The sequence below is a fragment of the Peromyscus maniculatus genome, chromosome 22, assembly GCF_049852395.1.
Source record: "Peromyscus maniculatus bairdii isolate BWxNUB_F1_BW_parent chromosome 22, HU_Pman_BW_mat_3.1, whole genome shotgun sequence".
NCBI lineage: Eukaryota > Metazoa > Chordata > Mammalia > Rodentia > Cricetidae > Peromyscus > Peromyscus maniculatus.
The window spans coordinates 10,475,389-10,496,267 of record NC_134873.1 but is presented as its reverse complement, the minus strand read 5'-3'; the positions used below and the strand labels follow the sequence as shown (position 1 = coordinate 10,496,267).

The window sequence follows — 20,879 nt, the reverse complement described above, 5'->3', positions numbered from 1 at the left end:
GCCGACACCAGAAATACAGGAAGGCCACCTGTCTGCTGACCTTCCCCACTCTCTCAGTGCCACTGAAACTACACCAAATCCTCCTCCCCTCCTCTCAAAGCAATTGTATTCAAACAAGACAAGGCTGTTGTGCTCTCCATATTATTTAGTATAATATTTGAAGTTCCAGATAGATCAATAAGACAACTGAAGGAGTTCAAGGGGATTCATATTGGAGAGGAAGAAGTCATTATTTGCAGATGATGTGACAATATACATAAGTGACCCTAAATATTGTATCAGGGAACTCCTATAACTGATAAACACCTTCAGCAAAGTGAATGAGTAAAAGATTAACTAGGACAAATCAGTAGCCCTGCTTTCTACATATTACATATGGACTGAGAAAAAAATTAGGGAAATAACACCCATTACAATAGCCTCAAATTATATAAATTATCATGGGGTAACTCTAACAAAGCAAGTGAAAGACTTGTATGACAAAAACTTCAAGAATTTGAGGAAAGAAATAGAAGAAGATCTCAGAAGATGAAAAGATCTCCTGTGCTCGTGGATTGGTAGGATCAACATAGTAAAAATGACCATCCTACCAAAAGCAGTCTACAGATTCAATACAACCCCATTAAAATCCCAACACAATGTTTCACAGACTTGAAAGGACTTCATATGGGAAAACAATAAACCCAGAATAGCTAAAACAATCGTGAACAATAAAAGAATGTCCAGAAGTATCACCATTCCTAATTTTAAGGTGTACTACAGGGCTACAGTCACAAAGGCAGCATGATATTGGTATTAAAAACAGGCATATTGATCAATGGAATAAAATTGAAGACCCAGACATAAATTCACATACTTATGAAGCACTTGATTTTTGATTAAGAAGCCAGAGATAAACAATGGAAAAAAGAAAGTACCTTCAATAAATGGTGCGGTTCTAATTGGATGTCTACAAGTAGAAGAACGCAAATTGATCCACATTTCTCACCCTGCACAGAACTCAAGTCCAAGTAGATCAAAGACCTCAACCTTAAACAAGAAACACTGAACTTGATAGAAGAAGTAATAGGGAATAGGCTTGAATGCACAGGAGAAGACTTCCTTAACAGACCACTGATAGCTCAGGCATCAAGTTCAACAATGAATAAATGGGACCTCATGAAACTGAAAAAGCTTCTGCAAGGCACAAGAAACCATCAATAGGACAAAATGATAGCCTACAAACTGGAAAAGATTTCCACCAATTCCACATCTGATAGAGGACTAGTATCCAAAATAGATAAAGAACTTAAGAAACTAGACATCAGAAAACCAAACATTCCAGTTAAAAATGGGGTACATATCTAAACAGAGAATTCTCAATAGAGGAATTTCAAATGGCTGAAAAGCACTGAATGAAATGTTCAGTATCCTTATCATGGGGAAAATCAAATCAAAACAACTTTGAGATTCCATCTTATACCTGTCAGAATAGCTAAAATCAACAATGTAAGTGCCATTTCATACTGGTGAGGGTGTGCAGCAAAGAGGAACACTCTTCCATTGCTGTGGGAATGCAAACTTTACATCCACTATGAAAATCAATATGATGTTTCCTCATAAAATTTGGAACCTATCTATCTCAAAACCCGACTATACTACTCTTGAGCATATACCCAAAGGATGCTCCATCCTACCACTTGGACACTTGCTCAACTATGTACTTAGCAGCTTTATTCATAATAGCCAGAAAATAGGAGCACACTACATGTCCCTTGACCAAAGGATGGATATAGAAAATGTGGTACATTTACACAATAGAGTATTACTCAGCAGTTTAAAAAAAGTGACATCAATGGCATTTGCAGGTAAATGAATTCAGCTAGAAAACATTATTCTGAGTGAGGTAACCCAGACCTAGAAAAACAAACATGGTATGCACTCACTTAAAAGTGGATATTAGCTGTTAAGTAAAGGATGAAAATGCTATAATTCACAGACCCAGAGAGGCTAAGTGTAAGTGTCATAGCTCTGAAGAGAGAGGTATTCTGGCTGTCCAAAGCCAGGCTATACCTATAGATTGGAAGGGAAAGGTATCCTGACTATTGGAAATCAGTCTATACCTGTAAGTGTTACAACTCTGAAAAGAAAGTTATCTGGCTGTTGGAAACCAAGCTATACCTATATCTGTGACTGGCTGTCAGAATCCAAACTATACGTACAGCTCTGAAGTGAAAAATATCCTGGCTGTGGGAAGCCAGGCTATACCTATATCTGTGAAGAGAAAGGATCCTGGGCTGTCAGAAGCTAGGCTATACCTACAGCTGTGTTCCAGTAGGGGATGGTTTCCCCACAGGAATGTAGCAATCCTCCTCCTCTCTGCAAGAGCCATTATAATTCAGCTGTGCTCCACTCTCCTAAGAGAGATTCCTCACAGAGATGTAGCAGTTTTCCCCTGCTCAGGTGAAAGTCGTTACTTCTCTGCGATGCTCCACTCTGGCTAAAGAAGGTCTTCATCCAAGACTTATTCAAGAAATTTATTGAGAGGGAGAAATCTAGAAGAGCTGCCTCTGCCAGGGTGGGAAAAGGCAGCTCCCCACTGAACAAGCACAGGATTATGTAAGTCTTCTTAGGGTCAGAGTTTTTCTAGGGTGAAGATTTTTCAGGGTGGGAATTGGTTAAATTTCAATCCCTGAGCTTTGATAAACTCAGAGACTGGCTGGATTTCATGCTCAGGAGTTGGTTGGTTTCATGCTCAGGGATGGGTTGGTTTTCCTGGGCAATGACTAGTTAGATTTTGTGCTGTGCTCGTCAAGGACAGAGTGCGTTTCTTTGGCCCTGGTTTCAGGGCAAAAGTGTGTTTCTTTCACTGGCCCTTTTTAACCTTTTGGCTCTAGTTTCAGGGACAGGTTTTATTTCTTTCACTGGCTCTGATTCAGGACCAAGGTATGTATGTTTTTTTGGCCCTGGTTTCAGGGTTAGTGTGAGTTTCTTTGACTGATCTTTTATCCTACATTTAAGTAACACAGAGTGCTCAAGGGGGGGCCATGGATCTCCCTGGGAAAGTAAAATAGAATATATTCTGTAGGTGGGCTGGGGGCAGGTGGGGATGGGAATAGGAAGGGTCAGGTAGGGGAGGGGTGATGGTGGCAGAGAGTACAGGAAGACAACTAGAATTGGAAAACATAGGGAGATGTCATTGTGGATACGCATTGCAGTGGAAACTCCTAGAACCTATGAAGGTGACCCTAGTAAAGACTCCTAGTAATGGAGAATATGGAGCCTGAACTGTTCATCTTCTGTAACCAGGCAAGGCTTCCATTTGTGGGATTGAGTTACCAACCTGGCCACAAATCCTTCAACCTACAATCTGTTCCACCTGTAAGATGTTCAGGGGCAATGCTGACACAGAACTTATGAGAGGGGCCAACCAATAACTGGTCTAATTTGAGGCCCACACAAGAGGGAGCCCATTTCTGACACTGCATAGTTGACCAGGAACAGGACATAGGATAGCCCAAAAATCTGGGGTAGAACCAAACACCCCTGGAGGAAAAAAATCTAATGAAATGATTGCCAATGATGTTCTGCTAAACTTGTAGATCTGGGCTTACCTAGCCTAGTCATTATCAGAGAGGTTGATGGGAGCAGTTTCTCTGTTGTTAAAGGCCACTTCTAAACCCATACAGGCTTGTCTGTTAACCAGTTTAAAGGTAGAGTTGTTGGTGTCTTTGAAAGATCAGCAGTTGTTGTGCCCTATTGTACAATCTGGATGGCTGGTGACTGCTCTTTATAATAGTACCTCCTAATATTTCTCTTAGAAACATGTGTTAGTTTATGGTTTGTTTCTGAAGTTGGAGGAATGTTAATCTGAGTATTCCATTGCTGTAAATGATCAAGGCCCCATAATTTCATAGCTATATTAGCCACATATGGCTTTAATATTCCTCTCTGTCCTTTTGGCCCTATACATTCAAGCCATCTTGCACTCTGTTTCACTTGAGATAATATTCCAATCTGTAACAGCTGAACATTTACCTCCTGAAGAGGCCAATTTGGATGCCAAAATTCTGGTGCAATTATTGTAACATCTGCAGCTGTGTCTACCAAACCTTCTTAGAGAACATCATTTATTTGTATTTTTAATTGTGTCTTTGTTTACTTATAGAAGTTTGCCAAAAATCTGCTTTATGGTTTCTCCTGAATTTCCTGTTCTCTCTGCTACAGCTGTTCTGTTACTCTAATTAGCCTGGTTTGTTCTAATAGGCATTTGGTTATTTAGTCGCTCTGAGAAGGGATTTCTTCTATGATGGCAGGAAAGGACAGAACTGAATTTGCTGTGGGGGCCTGCAATAGGCCCCTCAGGGAGTTTTCTGATGGTAGAGGCAAAGGATTACCTTACCTGTCCCTTATCGATCTAATTTGTTAGTCCAATGTTTACCCTTACCACACCTTCTGCATAATCCAGAAGGAAGGAGCATTCTGTTGCCATTTTTCTTGAATAAACATTGTTTCTAGGAATGTCCTGTTTACACTCCCTTTTCAAATGACCTTGTTTGCCACAATTCAACCTTCTGACATTATTATTTTTCCTCACAGCTTTTGATATCACCTCTTCTATCCACATATCATCAAGGTCATGAGACTCAATATTAATTGTGTCCCTGATCCAATCCTCCAAGGGGGCTGTTCTTGCCTTTAACAGTATGCTTATTCTTTTTCATGCTGCATTTGCATTCTCAAAAGCCAAAGATTCAATTATTATCTGTCTAGCTTCTGAATTTGCTATCATTCTATATACTGCTGAAGACATCCTTTGTAAGAAATTCATGAAGGATTCTCTGCGGCCTTGTATAACTTTCATAAATGACTCAATGTTTTTTCCTGCTTCCTCAGTTTTGTCCCATGCATTCATGGCTGCCATGCAGCATAGAATTAGGTAAAGGGATGAATGGTGCTGGTGGTGGAGCTGGTTACCAGTGGAAAAGTCATGAACCATGGCCATGATTGTTAGAGTTACAGAGGGCTTAATTAGAAGGAAGGAAGGGATAGGGGGGAGGAGAGCCAGGCCTTGGTGGAGCGATCAGAGCAGAGCAGAGAGTAAAGAGAAAACACAGAGAGGGGGGGGTCCATGTCCAGCTTTTTAAGGTGGGGATTGTGTGACCACGAGGTGAGTATGTAGTGGCAAGCACCTACTGATGACATAAGACACCAGACCCCAAGGAATGAGAGCAGAATCCTAACATTCTAGATTTCTTGCTTATTATATATATAAAAGCAAGTAAATAGGAATAGGGGCGTCATTCTTCCAGAAAAATTGCTTCCAGCTGACTTGGTGGGCGTTGGTTGGCTCTTAGAGGGGTGTAGGGAGGGGAGCTTCTGAGGTAGACAGGCATCCTGGGATGGTGGGTAAGGCTGTCCTGCTGCTCTGGAGCTGTCTGTCCCTCTTGCCTTGGCACCCTGGCTGCTTTTCTGTCTGACAGGATGCTGGTGAGACAGAAAAGGCCTGAAATAGATCCAACCTGTCCAGATGGATTTTAGTTTGGTTATCACAAAAACATTGTCTTTGTGTATCAGCATAATTGCTCTCTCTAAGAAGCTGATCCTGGGAAATATACACGCCTCTAGTCCTACATTGTTGTTCTATTGTTTTAGCCTCCTCTTTAAACCATGTTCTTCACTGTAATTGTGGATTCGCCTCTAGGACAGCTGTAATTAACTCTTTCCAGTCTTGAGGGATAATTCTATTACAAGTCGGCCATGAGTTTAACCTCTGCTTTACAAATGAAGAATGCATGTCATAAGATATTTGAGCTTCTTTAAATCTCCTTAAATCTAACATTTCTATTGGAGTCCAATTAGCTTGTGTATGCCCTTGAGCAGGTAGTTCTTGTAAGGTTACTGGATAGATTAAGTTTGGTTGTTTGAAAACAGGCTGTCTCTGATGTAAGTGTATAATTCAATCCTGATATAATTTCACCTTTAAATTCTCCTGTGTTTGAATTTCTCTGTGATTCATTTTAACAGGTGTAGCTAGAGTTTTCCTGCCTTGCCCACAGTCAGGACAAATCTCTGTCACCCGCCAGTCCCACAGCCGCTCAGACCCAACCAAGTAAACACAGAGACTTATATTGCATACAAACTGTATGGCCATGGCAGGCTTCTTGCTAACTGCTCTTATAGCTTAAATTAATCCATTTCCATAAATCTATACCTTGCCACGTGGCTGGTGGCTTACCGGCGTCTTCACATGCTGCTGGTCATGGTGGTGTCTAGCAGTGTCTCTCTACCTTAGCCTTTTGCTTCCCAGAATTCTCCTCTCTCCTTGTCCCACCTACTTTCTGCCTGGCCACTGGCCAATCAGTGTTTTATTTATTGACCAATCAGAGCAATTTGACATACAGACTATCCCACAGCACTTCCCCTTTTCTTTCTTTCTTTCTTTTTTTTTTTTAAAGGAAGGCTTTAACTTTTACACATCTCCAAAGCCAGCTTGGTATATTTGGGAATTTGGGCGTAGCTTCTCTTACTACTTCCTGCTGGAGGGGGGCGCTGTATCTTATGGGGACACGAAGAAAATTTTAGGATCATGGAGAAGTCCGTGAGACTGTATCATCTGAGCCAGTTGCCTTGAAACGATTCTGGATATTGGATCATCTGGGCCATGGTGTCATCGGAGACCTTTCAGGTGGTCTTGGCTGGTCAAACCTGATGTATCTTAATCTGGAACAAATCCATAGCCTCTGGCTTTCTGTAGAAACAAAAGCAGAGCCTCTTTTCCAAAGCAACATATCCTTATAGCCAAATTTTGAAGTCAAAATATACATTTGTATATTTCAAAATATACATTTTGTATATTTTAAAATATACATTTTGGCATAACTCAACAGCTTTTGCAATAAAATGTTTTTCTTCAGTTATGAACATCAAAGAGAACATAATCCAGATTCTCTGTGTGATAGCCATCTTTATGTGGCTTATTTTTTTTTATATTACCGTGAGCCTATTTCTTTAAACTGCAGCCTTTTAAGCCTGAAACGGCACTGTGGCTGCTGGCTCTGCCCACTTCAGCTTCCCAAAATGGCGGTGGTATGTTTTCCACTAGCTCTGGGAGCCATTAATTCTCAGAAATAGTGGGTCTATGCTTCTATCAAAGCAGTGAGTAGCCCAGAAACCTCTTTTTTTGTTTTGTACTAGCAAAGGCTAAATCCACCATGCAGCTTAATGTGCCACTTGCAGAGGCCTCATTCCCGCCATACTGCAGGTCAAGCACACTCACCAGGAACCCGCCAGTAACTCAAACCGGCAGCCGCTGCTCATTTGAGAGAGACAATTAGGAAGCTGTTTTTAGTTCTGTTTTAGAATCTTTCCTCAGGTTTTAGGTGGAAACTCTTGCCAACTCATTGGGCGCCATATGTAGCTAGAGTTTTCCTGCCTTGCCCACAGTCAGAACAAATCTCTGTCACCCACCAGTCCCATAGCCGCTCAGACCCAACCCAGTAAACACAAAGACTTATATTGCTTATAAACTGTATGGCCATGGCAGGCTTCTTGCTAACTGTTCTTATAGCTTAAATTAACCCATTTCTATAAATCTATACCTTGCCACATGGCTGGTGGCTTACCGGTGTCTTTACATGTTGCTAGTCCTGGCAGTGGCTGCAGTGTCTCTGACTCAGCCTTCCACTTCCCAGAATTCTTCTCCTCCTTGTCCTGCCTATACTTCCTCCTGCCTGGCCACTGGCCAATCAGTGCTTTATTTATTGACCAATCAGAGCAATTTGATATACAGACTATCCCACAGCACTTCGGCTGCCACCTGTATTGGTCTACTCTTACAAGATTCCCGAAAGTTGCTTGCATCCATCTACCATTTTTCAGGTACCATTATGTTCCTTCTCAGGTCTTTGATGGGATTGAAGACTAGCAGTTATAGTTACAACTTAGTATATATAATATCTTAGATAGAACATATTAAGTATTAGATTCAGGTTCTTTAGGATAGGACACCTTTGAATGATCTTTATAACATGCCATTTACCTATGCTCTATACTTCTCTGGATTTTAGTATGTGTTTCTTGCTTGATATTGTTTGCATTGGTTGTAGTTACATCTTATCTAGGTCATTATCCCTCATTATTCCTGGACAATATTTGATAACCATTCCTTTGTATATAGTCTTGTATTAGTTTAGAACCTTCTTATCTAGACAAAAAGGGGGAGATGTAATGGGTAGCCATTCCAGCTTTGATCTGGAAGTTCCAACCCCCATTGAGACTCTGGAAACTGTCATGCCTACAAAGTGGGGCCAGAGGAGGTGCCTGGAGACCTGAGAGCTGGATGGGCCAGTGCTCTCTCTGTGTGCTCTCTCTGTGCTGGGACGCTGAATGGTGGACGTTGACTGAACAGAGCTCCAGAGAACACCGCTGGACTGCGATACACCTTCCCAGACCCTGCGACCTACCTATTACTTAATTTGTGAGTTATGCCATTAAATAAATATCCTTTTAACTACGTGGAGTGGCCAAAATAATTTCACCAGTAAACAGGTTTTTCTAAAGCTTTTATCTTGGCACTTAAATTGACCAACTTTTTTAATGCTAAAATAAAAATGATCAAGCAATTAATTTTTACAATTGTTGTTACATACATCCCATCAGCATTAATTATCCTCTCATTTAATCTTTCCATTTTCAGACTGCCTTATGTGTTATCAAACAGAGACCAAGTTCCTTACATTGTAAAAATGTTTCCCATTTTTCAATGTGGGAAAAAAATTCTCTTTTAACTAATTTCACCTTTTAAGATATCTTAATTGACTTGCCAAGTCTGTCGACTGTGTATAACAGTAGAAGTCCAGGGGAATTTCAAAGCAGGTACCTAGTGTGGTGGCAGTCCAAGATGGGAATCCAGAGGGAGCTCATGACCCACCAAGAGAAAGAAAGCCAAAGAGAGTCCAGCCACATGCTCTGGCCTTTAATGAATTCTTGCCATATTCATTGGATGCCAATTTTAGACAAATTTCTAAATGGTCTTACTAAATAAAAAAAAATGGAGACAAATATAGGGGTGAAAGCCTTAGAGAGATCAGGGAAATTGGGAAAGCTACCAGCCAAACTTACCTCATCACTCTACAGCTTCCAAATGCCGTGACTTCCTGTTTCCCCATGCCTATATGCCTTGCTGTTCTGCCATCTGATTTGTTCTCTCCATTCAGCTACATCACTTCCTCTTACTACCCAGCTCTGTCACTTCCTGTTTGTCTGTACAGACCTCCAGACCTCCATGGTTAACTAGTTTTGGAATTTAAGCTGTGTGCCACCACACCTGGCTCTGTTTCCACTGTGGCCTTGAACACACAGAGATCCTGACTACCAAGTAATAGGATTAAGGGTGAGTGCTACTGTTGCCTGACTTCTTTGTTCACTTAAAATGGCTTGCTATTTCCTCTGATCTCCAGTCAGGCTTTATTTATTAAAGCACAAATAAAATATCACCATATTTCAGCACAAATAAAATATCACCACATATATACTAATATATATTAATTCACACACATACATACACATGTGTGTGTATAGTTTAAGTAAACAGAAAATGATTACCTATGACATTTACAAATGTACTTGTCATTTTGTTACTTATACCTCTGTCAGTTCTCCATCCCCCTCTACAGGTAAGTTCCCCGCCTCTTAGTTTTCCCATTTCCCCTTTTAAATACCTCTGCCATAGTAGTCCCTTCTCTGGAGCTCTTTCTCTGCTTTACCCCTGCTATGGACATTTAAAAAAATTTTTTTTTCTTTTACTGAAAATAGATTCTTTTCTCATACAACATATCTTGATTATAGTTTTTCCTCCCTCTACTCCTCCCAGTTTTTCCCCACATCGCCTCTCCTCTGATTCCACTTCATTTCTGTCTCTCATTAAAAAAAAAAAAAAAACAGACTTCTAAGAGATAACACTCAAACATGACAAAATAAAATATAATAAAATAAAGCAAAATTATCTTATTGAAGTTGGAAACAGCAACTCAATAGAAGGAAAAAAATCCCAACAGCAGGCACAAAACTCAGAGATCCATTCATTTTCAGCCAGGGGCCCCATAAAAATACTAAACTAATTGCTATACTATATACACGGAGGACCTAGTGCAGAATGATGGAGGCCCTGTGCTTGAGGCTTCAGTCTCTGTGAGCTCAACTGTGCCTGGCTTGGTTGATTTAGAGGACCTTGTTTTCCTGGTGTCCTCCATCCCCTCTGGCTCTTACATTCTTTCTGGCTCCTCTCCTTTGGGATTCCCTGAGCTCCAAGGGGATAGATTTGATGGAGATCTCCAATTTAGACTTTCTCTCCACTTCATATCTGTCTGTGGGTCTCATATTTGTTTCCATCTGCTGCTGGAGGAAGCCTCTCTGATAACTGGATAAGGCACCAATCTATGAGTATAGTAAAATATCATTAGGAATCATTTTATTGATATTTTTAGAGTAGTAATGTTTGGTTTTTCCCTAGATCTCTGAGCTTTCTACTTCCTAATTCTTGGTTACCCATACACTGTTGGGTATGGGTTCCTTCTTGTAGAGGGGGCCTTAGGTCAATTAAGATATTTGTTGGTTTCTCCCACAAGTTTTGTGCCACAACTGCCCTAGTATATTATCCAAGCAGGACAGATTGCATGTCAGAGATTTTGTGTCTGGGTTTGTGTCCATGATTATCTTTTAGTATCCTGCAGAGTACCTTTCTGCACCACAGAGACAGGAGCATGGGTTTAAGGAGTCCATGTAGGATCCCACTTGACTTCTCCACATTCAATGAGTTCTGTGTGGTGTTGTCCTTTGGCAATGGGACCCTGCTGCCAGTTTGCAGAAAGCAACCTTTTGTCTTTGAAACAGCCTAGGTTGTTTGGAGATTTCCAGTGGATTCCCTTGGCACCATGGCCATTTTTAAATTTTTACTTTCTTCAGTTACGCCAGGTTATATACTCACATATAAAAATACTCATTTGGGATACAGAAATAAGACAGAATATACAGCTTTTGTCTTTTGGGGTCTGGTTCACCTTACTTGATATAATATTTTCTAGTTCCATTCATTTGTTGAACATTTCATGATTTTTCTTTAAAGTAAATAATGTTCTGTACTGTGTGTCTACCACATTTTCATTATCCATCATCATGGAAAGAATATTCAGATTATTTCCATTTTAGCTATTTTAAATACAGCAACAATAAACATGGATAAATAAGTAGGATGTTGAGTTCTTATGGCATATATGAAGGAGTGGTATATCTGGATCATGTGATAGATTTATGTTTGGTTTTTTGAGAGTTCTCCACACTGACTTTTATATAGCCTGCATTAGTCTGTGATTTTTCGTGGACTACTGTTAGCACCCTGTATAGCTGTTCTTTGCCTACCTATGTGTCCAGTCTAACACTCTTTGGTTCCCCTATGAAAATCATTGGGGATGTACTAATTCAACAAAATCCTAGTTTTCACCAACCAAAAGGCTTAGAATGTCATCACATGGCATCAGAAGACCATGGCCTTAGTGTCACCACTAAAAAAAAAATCTTAAAGTTTCTACCAGTGTATTTTTAAAGTGCCTTCTTGTATGACTTTCTTCTTTGCTTTGTTACAGTAAAAACTTCATCAAACTGTTATCATGTTGGGAAAAGGAATTTGTAGTCACCTAAATCTGTATTCCTGGGTCCACGTTCCTCATATTCAGTTATAGAATAAATGGTGTCTTATCCTCTTTGAGATGAGAGTTGTGTTTTTTTTTGCCTCAGTATATCTTTTGAGTAGAATTTATCTGTTCTTATCCTGACTCTCATTTACTTTCTTTCACCCATCCACTTTTCCATTTTTACTAGTTCATATTTTACATTTTAACTAACACAGTAGTTATATTTTTTTATGGAAGTATGAAATATTAATAAATGTCTATAATGTATAATGATCAAATCATGATAGCACTTGCAATTCCTTATGCATTTAAGTTTTTGAATCAGCACATAATTATGGAGTGTATTAATGATATGTCAGTAATTCTATACTGTATGTACCAATTATATGAAGGTGATTATATCTACATCTCCATACTACATTCTACTTGGACCCTTCAACCTCCTCATGAAGACATTTGTTAGAACAATATTAGGAATCACTCACACAAAAAGTAGCAAGCTGACATTTAAAAACTCTCTCTCAGAATCCAATTCTTCTGCTTCTCTCCTCGGATTGGGTAGAACTCTGTGACTGCATTACAGCCATTTGGTTGAAAGGCCTCTTCCTGAGATTTGCTTATCAGCAGGTCTATTCACTGTGATACCTTAATCTTCCTCTTGCTTATAATCAAATGCATCTTGAGGTTCACAGACTTGCTACAAAGTCATTATCATAAGCATATTAGTGTATGTCACTCCAGGTCCTTCATATAAAGCAGTCATATGCAGTATTTCTAACAAAGTTTCAAATAAAATGAACACACCATTTCTTTTTCAAAATTACATTCATTGAAGATCCTTGGTAAAGACCTAACATGATACATGAAACACATTTTGGTGCCAACAGTGGGATAGGAGTCTTGTGCATGGTCAGTGTGTTTTACCCTTGTGCTGGATTCTATTGCAGAATCTCCACCTGTGTAGGAACCTGTAGTGTCAACAAGCTAATTGACGTTAGAGACACTCAATGTATCTGCTCCATTCGAATTTACACTGAAATGTGAGTCCTTTGTAATTCTTATGTAAAAGAAGTTGCTCTATAATTGGCTTTCTTATATTCTTATTGTTGGCCTTCAAGGACCAGAACATTATTTGTGTTGAGAACTGTTTTACAGATATTTAACTGATCTCTTTGGATATCACCAAAGAGCTTATGGAGTAAAACATTTATAATTGATAATTACTGGCCCAATGTGTGTTGTAGCCCATCTGGGTTTCCTGGTGGTTTTACCCAGCAGGTATGTATAAAGAGGATGATTGGACCACAGGCCTGAGTGCAGGTGTTTGGAAGGGTCTACACTTGGCAAGGGTGAGGTATCTTGCTTCTCCCCTTGGCATTGTGATAAAAAGCCCTTTGGAATAAAGTTCAGGGCTGGTGGGTTGAGACCCAAGTCCTCCTGAAGCTATCTTGTGTTTTCTGTCTTTCCTCTCATCATCTAGGTATCACAAGCTAATATTTCTCACTTCTCCCTACTCAAGAGTACTCTGGGTCATAGAAGTGGTGGCTGGTCCACCACAAGTGTGTGAAAATTGGAACCCTATACCAAGGTTCAAATTTACAAAATCTTTCACTCCCATTTCAACAATAAGTATGGAGTTCATAATAGCACTTCTATCTTCGTAAAATACTCTTTACTAAAAATCAAATTACATAATTTCTATAAGATTTTAAACTTGAGTTATTGCTATGATTTAAATATGAAATGACCCTCATAGGGACACACAAATATGCATTTGAACATTTAGACCCCAGCTCATGGTGTTGTTAGGCAACCTGTAAGAGATGAAGCCTGTGAAAAGCCCCATTTTGATCTATTGCCCAGGGCTTTCTAAGATAGTCCCCGAATATACAGCCTATTGCCACTGCCCTTGGTTATTCCCCAGAGGTGGAAGGAAAACACTGTGCTCTTCAGAAATAGGGCTGCAGAGACCCCTGAGCTGGGACCGACCGGAAAGTTTCTTCCCTGAAGACTGCTTTCCATGGCACCAGAAGGTAAGCTTACAAACCAGAGAAGCTGTTTTCCTGCTCAGCTATGATATCTATGAAGCACACCAATGACCAGCACAGCACAATAGCCTTAGGGTGCACTACCTTGGCCATAGATAACTGTTCTCTAATTGCACTTAAGACCCTCTCAACAAGATGTAGACCATGCCTGATACTGGAAACCTAGCTAACTACTCTGCTAGTGGAGTCATAAAAGAGAATCTAGAACTACCACTTTAGTAAACCTGTATAACCCTAATAACAATCTGTAAACATTTGTTCTCTTTTTTTTTTTCTTGTTTTTCTGAGACAGGGTTCCTCTGTGTAGCCTTCACTGCCCTGGAACTCACATTGTAGACCAAGATGGCCTTAAACTCAAAGAGATCTGCCTTTGTCTGCCTCCTGAGTGCTGGGATTAAAGTCATATGCCACCACTGCCCGGCCTAAACATGTTCTTACACATACATATAAGTGTAGTTAAACATGTGTTCTTACACATACATACAAGTGTAGTTAAACATGTGTTCTTATACACACATATAAATGTAGCCTTCACTCCTCATTGAGGAAATTTCACTTTGCAACATATGGAGGCCATTACAGAAAACCACAAACAATCAAAACGATGTTTTACAGTTCCGTACCAATGAATACATCTACAAAACACTCCTGCTCCAAAGGCTCGAAGTACACTGTGGAAAGGGACGCAAAGATTGTAAGAGGCAGATTATCAGGGACGTTGCTATGAGACTGTCTCTCCTAGTAATACCAGAAGCTGTACCTCTAGAGTCTCACCAACTTGGCTTCTCAAATATAAACTGAACAAGGATGACACCAATGACTACACCAAACTGGATGGAGGAAAGTCCACAAGGCCTGCATCCTACACAAAGAACGACAGGCAACCGAGGAAAGCTGGGAACAGGGGACATGACATTACCCTCGGAAGATCATAGGAATTATATGTTTGTGACAAGCATTTAGCCCTAAAAATATATAATTATGACTGAACAGGTTATATTTAGGAATATCTATGTATATACATATACTTATATGTATGTAATAAGAATTAGAAAAAAAAGAGGCCATGAATTTGAATGAGAGCAGGAAGGGGTATATGGGAAAGTTTGGAGGGAGAAAAGGAGAAATGTTGTAGTCAAATTTTGCCCAAAAAATATAAATACAAATAAGAGGTGGAGCCTTGCAGGAGGTCACTGGGGATGGGCTTGGAGGTTGTATAGCCCACCACCATTCCACACTCTCTCTCTTTCCTGTGCAGATCATGTGTGGTCACTCTGCCTCCTGACTGCCATGTGACCCCATGCGTCACCTGGGAAGCTGTAAATCAAACTCCTCAAAGTTGATTTTTGTCAGGACATTATATGACAGCAACAGAAATAAACTCATACCAATATTAGTCCCCAAATAAATGTACTTATGAAGAAGGTACAGTGAGACTGATTGATAGATTAACTGATTAATTAGGAATTCAATGAAATTGATCAGAGGCCGTAGTAGAAGTTTCCTCAATTTGCCGTAATCTAGATACCTTTTACCAGCATATTTGAAAAATGTACTAATTTAAAACTTCTCTTGGTTCTGTAACAGTAAAACATCACGAAATTGCTACATCTTCAGAGGATGATATTTGGTCCAACCTGGACATGTGGTCCTGGGCCATGTTCACTCATATTTGACTTCAGAATAACTATTTCTCTTTATCTTAGTGACAAGAACTATTTTTATTTTTGCATCATCAGTTCACAGACGAGCATCTCTTCTAATGAGTATCCATTTCAAAATGATAGAACTAAATGACAGCTCTAGGGCTCAGATGATAAAGTTTCTAGCCAGGTTTAGTAAAGCACCCTGGAACCAAGCTCTGATATTTTATGCGAAAGGAACACACAAATACCCATCTTGTTAAATAAAGGCTAATAATTATGTAAACATGCCATGAGGTTTGTACCCACCACCACCAATGCTGTAATTATCCATGGGAGCCAATCAAGAAAGGATCATCACTGTTAAGATTCAACCTGAAGCAGGGAGGTGACGCTAGATCAGGTCTCTTGGTATATGCGAGTCTATGGAGAAGGAAGAATTAAAAAGTAGATTTACTGATTGTAAACTAGCCCCTAAGGGAAAGAGAATCAGAAGGAGAATTTTTTCTTTCCAGGCCAGCGCTCCACAGGGAAATTGGGCAGTTAGAGAATGATGTAAGCAGAGAAGAGCGTTTCTAATGAGCAGTTATAGGGAGCCGAAACTGCCTCCTCTGATGACTCTAAGACTGAGCGGCATTGGGTTAGACAACATGCAGGGTATCATTTGAGGTCTTTAGTTTCCATAGAGGACAAACTCTTGACCCCTTATTGTTCTGCCATGTTGTGAGCCAGAGCTTCAGTCTGCATCTTCAGTCATCCAGGGAAGACCTCAACCTCCATGAGGAGACCTTCCTCCACATTCCTGTGTCAAAGGGAGTCTTAGCTCAGTGGATACTTCAGGGAAGGAGATGAGGATGGAACCTGAGAACACCTACCCAAGGTCAGCTGAGAACCAGGCCTACCTAGCCCAGAGTAGGATTGTTGAGGTTGGCTGCTTTGTGATTCATTATTTATTCTAAATATGTCATTTATTCATTATTATTAATTTGCTCCTTATTTTGTATGTATTCATAAAGTTAAAACAAGAAACGAATGTTGAGCTGATTAGCACCAGGTTAATGGCTGACAATAAATTGATAGAAGGCTTAAAATGCTTCCAGTAAAAGAATGTAGTTCTGTCGATCTTCTCAATTACAGGGATTTGATATGCAGGGTATTAGTTGTGGAGTAGAATTTTTTTTTCTGTTTAAGATGAGACATATTCATCTATGTTTGTGTTGAGGAGAAGAATGCAGAGAAGGGAGTTGTTGAAAATCTTACCTAGCAATAGAAATATTCCTGACTATTCAATGTGTGTTACCTTTCCTCTGGGTAGCCATATGGAAACTACTTTGTATGTAAGTAATGTATGCCTATGAGCTTTAGTTCATAATTATTTCAATACCTGTGAGACTGTGTGTATTCATATTTGTTAATCACTTCCTTTATGTGGTGCAAGCCTCTGATCAAGGCTTTGTCTTGTATACTGGGGCAGAACACTTTTGGGGCAGATCTTGGTTTCCAGTGCTTTCTGTCAAAGAAAATATTACTGTATTCTGCTTGCATAGACTACCCTTTTGCCATAAATCACTTTCATGTATATATTTTTCCTGTTTTCATTTATCCCTATTTATCACTTTTTCATATAAATGTGTATGTGTGTGTGTGTGTGTTACTTAAATGAATTGAGGAAGTTAATAAAAGTTAGCCCTTTGCTCATTTGTCCATATGAAGCTTACAAAGTAGAAATTCTGTATACTACTGTACAATGGGCATGTCCTGTACCCAGTCAGAGTGAGTAGATCACGAAGATCATATCCCTAGCAACAGAGGCTGAGGTATTACGGTGGGGGTAGTGGGACTGTGGACATGCATGATTCTCAGAGCAGGGGTGCCTGGACACATGTATTCCAACATAATTCTTATAATACAGAATGATAACTAATTTAATTTAATTATACTATGCCATGTATCCACTTTGTTTAGTGGATGTCTTTGCATCAAAATTAATAATAAGCCATAAGTACATATTGTGAGGGGGGTCACTCTCACAGTTTCTGTCTCAGCTGGGAAACCTCCATATTCCTCAACTCCCTGTGATGTCATCTGTTACCACTTTCCTTTCTCATTGACCTCGAACTGGCTCCTTTGTGGGTGTGAACCTCTGAAAGAAACACCTGCTTCAGGGCCTTTTTGCAGGCTATTCCTGACTTTTACTTCTCCTCATCCTTCCTCTTCTCCTCCTCATCATGTTTTTCATCTTATTTATCATCATCACGGTTATTGTCATTTACTTCCTCCTCCTCCTCCTCCTCCTCCTCCTCCTCCTCCTCCTCCTCCTCCTTCACCTCCTTCTAATTACTATCTATACATTGCATAGCAGGATGGATTTTTATTATGATGTATTTGTATATCAAAATTTTTTGAGTTACTTAAACATTTATTTATTTTGTGTTTAGAGGGCTGGAGAGATGGCTCAGCTGCTAAAGGCCAGGCTCACAACAAAAATATTTTGTGTTTGAAAATGTTCAGAGAACAGAGGAAACTTGAAGGGGACACTTCTTTCCTTCTACCACTTGGGTTGATCCCTTGCTATTGGCCTCAGATGATCTGGCTTGCTGGTCTCTGCTTAGATCATCTTCTCTGCCAACCATGTCTTGGCATCTATAAAAAAATAATTATTTCTGGGTGTTGATGATACATATTATTGAAAGTATGCTTAGAATGCCCCTGGGGACACAGACCCAACACCTCACACATGGTTCCGTGTATTCATTCCTTTATACATGTTTTTCTTTATAATATCTTCACCATCTTTCTTTTTTTTAAATGAATACATATTTGATTTTTTTTATTATAGTTTTGGGTGGGGTTGAGGGAAGATTTACAAACAATTTCTGAATACTTTTTTCTCTTATCTTTTTGAGGCAGGCTTTCACAGGACAGTCTGGGTTGCCTGAGATGATGCAGCCCAGCATTCAGGAGTGTTGTTGCTGCCATCCCCCAGAACCCCAGCCTTCCTCCCTCAAGCTCACAGGATGGGGAAGTCTACCATGGGCTGATAGCTCTGAAACAGCCAGAAGAAACCCTTTCCTTCCCGTGCCTTTTTAAAAAATTTTATTCATTATTTAAATGTTTACACTCCATGTGTGTATATACACACATGCACACATGTTCAAGCCACAGCACAAATGTGTGGGGGTCAGAGGACAACTTTTGGGAATCAGTTGTCTCCTTCCACCATGTGGGTTCCAGGGACTGAACTTGGTTTGGCAGGCTTGGCAGCATCCTGACCACTGGGCCATCTCACCAGTCTCCTTACATTGTTTGAATCAAGTACTTTGTCATGGCAACAGAGACAGCAACTGACTCACCTCACCTTACCCTTTGAGAGGCTACCACTTTACCAGCTTGGGTTTACTTGCCAAGGAAACGCTGAATGCTGGGAAACTAAATACATGAAGCACAACAGAACACAGAACAATGGACTAGCTCAAGGTTACATGGACTCAAGTCTTTAGGGGATTCCGAGTCATGAGGTCATCATAAGTAACCTTAAGGGGAAGGTGTTTAATGAGTAGAAAAACACTAAATTTTACCCACTTAGCACTGTTATCTACCAAGATAAATAGATAAATAAATAAAAATAACCATCTTCACCATCTTTCATGTCATATTATTACTTATTTCAAAAAAATTCTACAGAGGTATAAATACTTTTTACAAAGACCAGAAATATTTAATTCATATCATCTGGTTATTTTGTCTATATGAGATATGTGTTTATAGATAAAAATAATATACAGCTAATGTCTTTATCTGGATGTCTTCTTTGTGTGTCATTGATGTGTGGAAACTCCCATTTCCCAGCAGCCTCTGGTCACTTTGGAGACAACACCTAGGACAGGGGTGACAGTCAATACAAATTACTCAACCTCAAGAAACAATTTCTCATGAAATCTGTGACCTCTCAGGGAAATGCTTCAGTGTAAGACAGGGATTCCCAATCAGTAACAGCACTAGAGATGTCCTGTGAGGTAGCAGAGCCTTGGATAAAATTAAGAAATGTATTTGCTGTAGCATACAAATTGTATTGTTTATTCCTTTCAGTGACATCAGTTTTCATAACTATTTCTCATGTTGCTTTTTTGCCATAGTGACATAAAGCACATGGATCCAAGGAACAACACACGCCTTTTAGAATTTGTTCTATTGGGATTTTCACAGGACCCAGACCTGCAGCCTGTTTTATGTGGCCTTTTCCTCTCCATGTACTTGATCACTGTAGCTGGAAACTTGCTCATCATTCTGGCCATCATCTTGGATGCCAACCTGCACACGCCCATGTACTTCTTTCTCTCTAACCTGTCATTTGTGGACATTTGTTTTACCTCCACTACTCTCCCAAAGATGCTGGTGAATACTCAGACTAGGAGAAAAACCATTACCTATGCAGATTGCATCACCCAGATGTACTTTTTTCTGGTTTTTGTGGAACTGGACAACTTCCTCCTGGCTGTGATGGCCTATGACCGCTATGTAGCCATCTGTCATCCCCTGCATTACACTAACATCATGAACCGCAGACTCTGTGGGTTTCTGGTTCTGGTATCTTGGATTGTGAGTGTCCTTCATGCCTTGTTACAAAGTATGATGGTGTTGCGGCTGTCCTTCTGCAAAGACTTGGAAATCCCACACTTCTTCTGTGAATTGAACCAGGTGGCCCAGCTCGCTTGTTCTGACACCTTTCTTAATGACGTGGTCATGTATTTTGCACTTGTGCTATTGGCTACTGTTCCTCTCTCTGGCATCCTCTACTCTTACTCCAAGATAGTGTCCTCCATACGTGCAATCTCCACGGCTCGGGGGAAGTACAAAGCCTTTTCCACCTGTGCATCTCATCTCTCCCTTGTCTCCTTATTTTACTGCACAGGCCTAGGTGTGTACCTCAGTTCTGCTGCAAGCCACAGCTCACAAGCAAGTGCAACAGCTTCAGTGATGTATACAGTGATCACCCCCATGCTGAACCCCTTCATCTACAGTCTGAGGAATAAAGATGTAAAAAGAGCCCTGAAGAGAATCTTGGCAGGGAAACTGTGAATGGTATCTGTATACCTGAGGTTAAAGAACCTACCATTATTGCAGTCATCGAAGCTTAAAAGCCATAAGCTTGGATTCTGGGATTAGATGGTAGAAGCAGATGTGTTTTATTTATTTTCTGGAGTTTGCCTTACCTGAGTCCAATCTTAGCACTCTATAAGAATATTTATTAAATATTCTACTCTGTCTCATGTGGTAATATATTGTGTACCCTAATAAACTTGCCTGAGGATCAGAGGACAGAGCCAGCCACTAGATTAGACATAGAGGCCAGACAGTGGTGGCACACACCTTTAATCCCAGTTCTGGGAAGCACATGGGCCTTTTTCCCAGGAAGTGATGACAGGGTGGAGAAAGGTATATAAGGTTGAGGAAACAGGAACTAAAGCAGTTCAGCTAAGACCCTTTTGGGTGAAGACTCAGAGGATTTCAATCAGAGG

The 20,879-nt window shown here is 40.1% G+C and overlaps 1 protein-coding gene across 1 annotated transcript; it reads left to right on the top strand.

Annotated features, from left to right (window-relative positions):
* The first annotated feature begins 19,509 nt into the window (after window positions 1-19,509).
* On the top strand, window positions 19,510-20,439 carry LOC102903179 (olfactory receptor 1078-like). The gene has a single exon (XM_006996555.4). It carries the CDS (start codon window positions 19,510-19,512, stop codon window positions 20,437-20,439), a length of 930 nt encoding a protein of 309 aa, XP_006996617.4.
* The last annotated feature ends 440 nt before the right edge of the window (window positions 20,440-20,879 follow it).

Coding starts and splice junctions, on each gene's coding strand:
- LOC102903179 (XM_006996555.4), top strand. CDS start 19,510: ATGGATCCAAGGAACAACACACGCCTTTTAGAATTTGTTCTATTGGGA.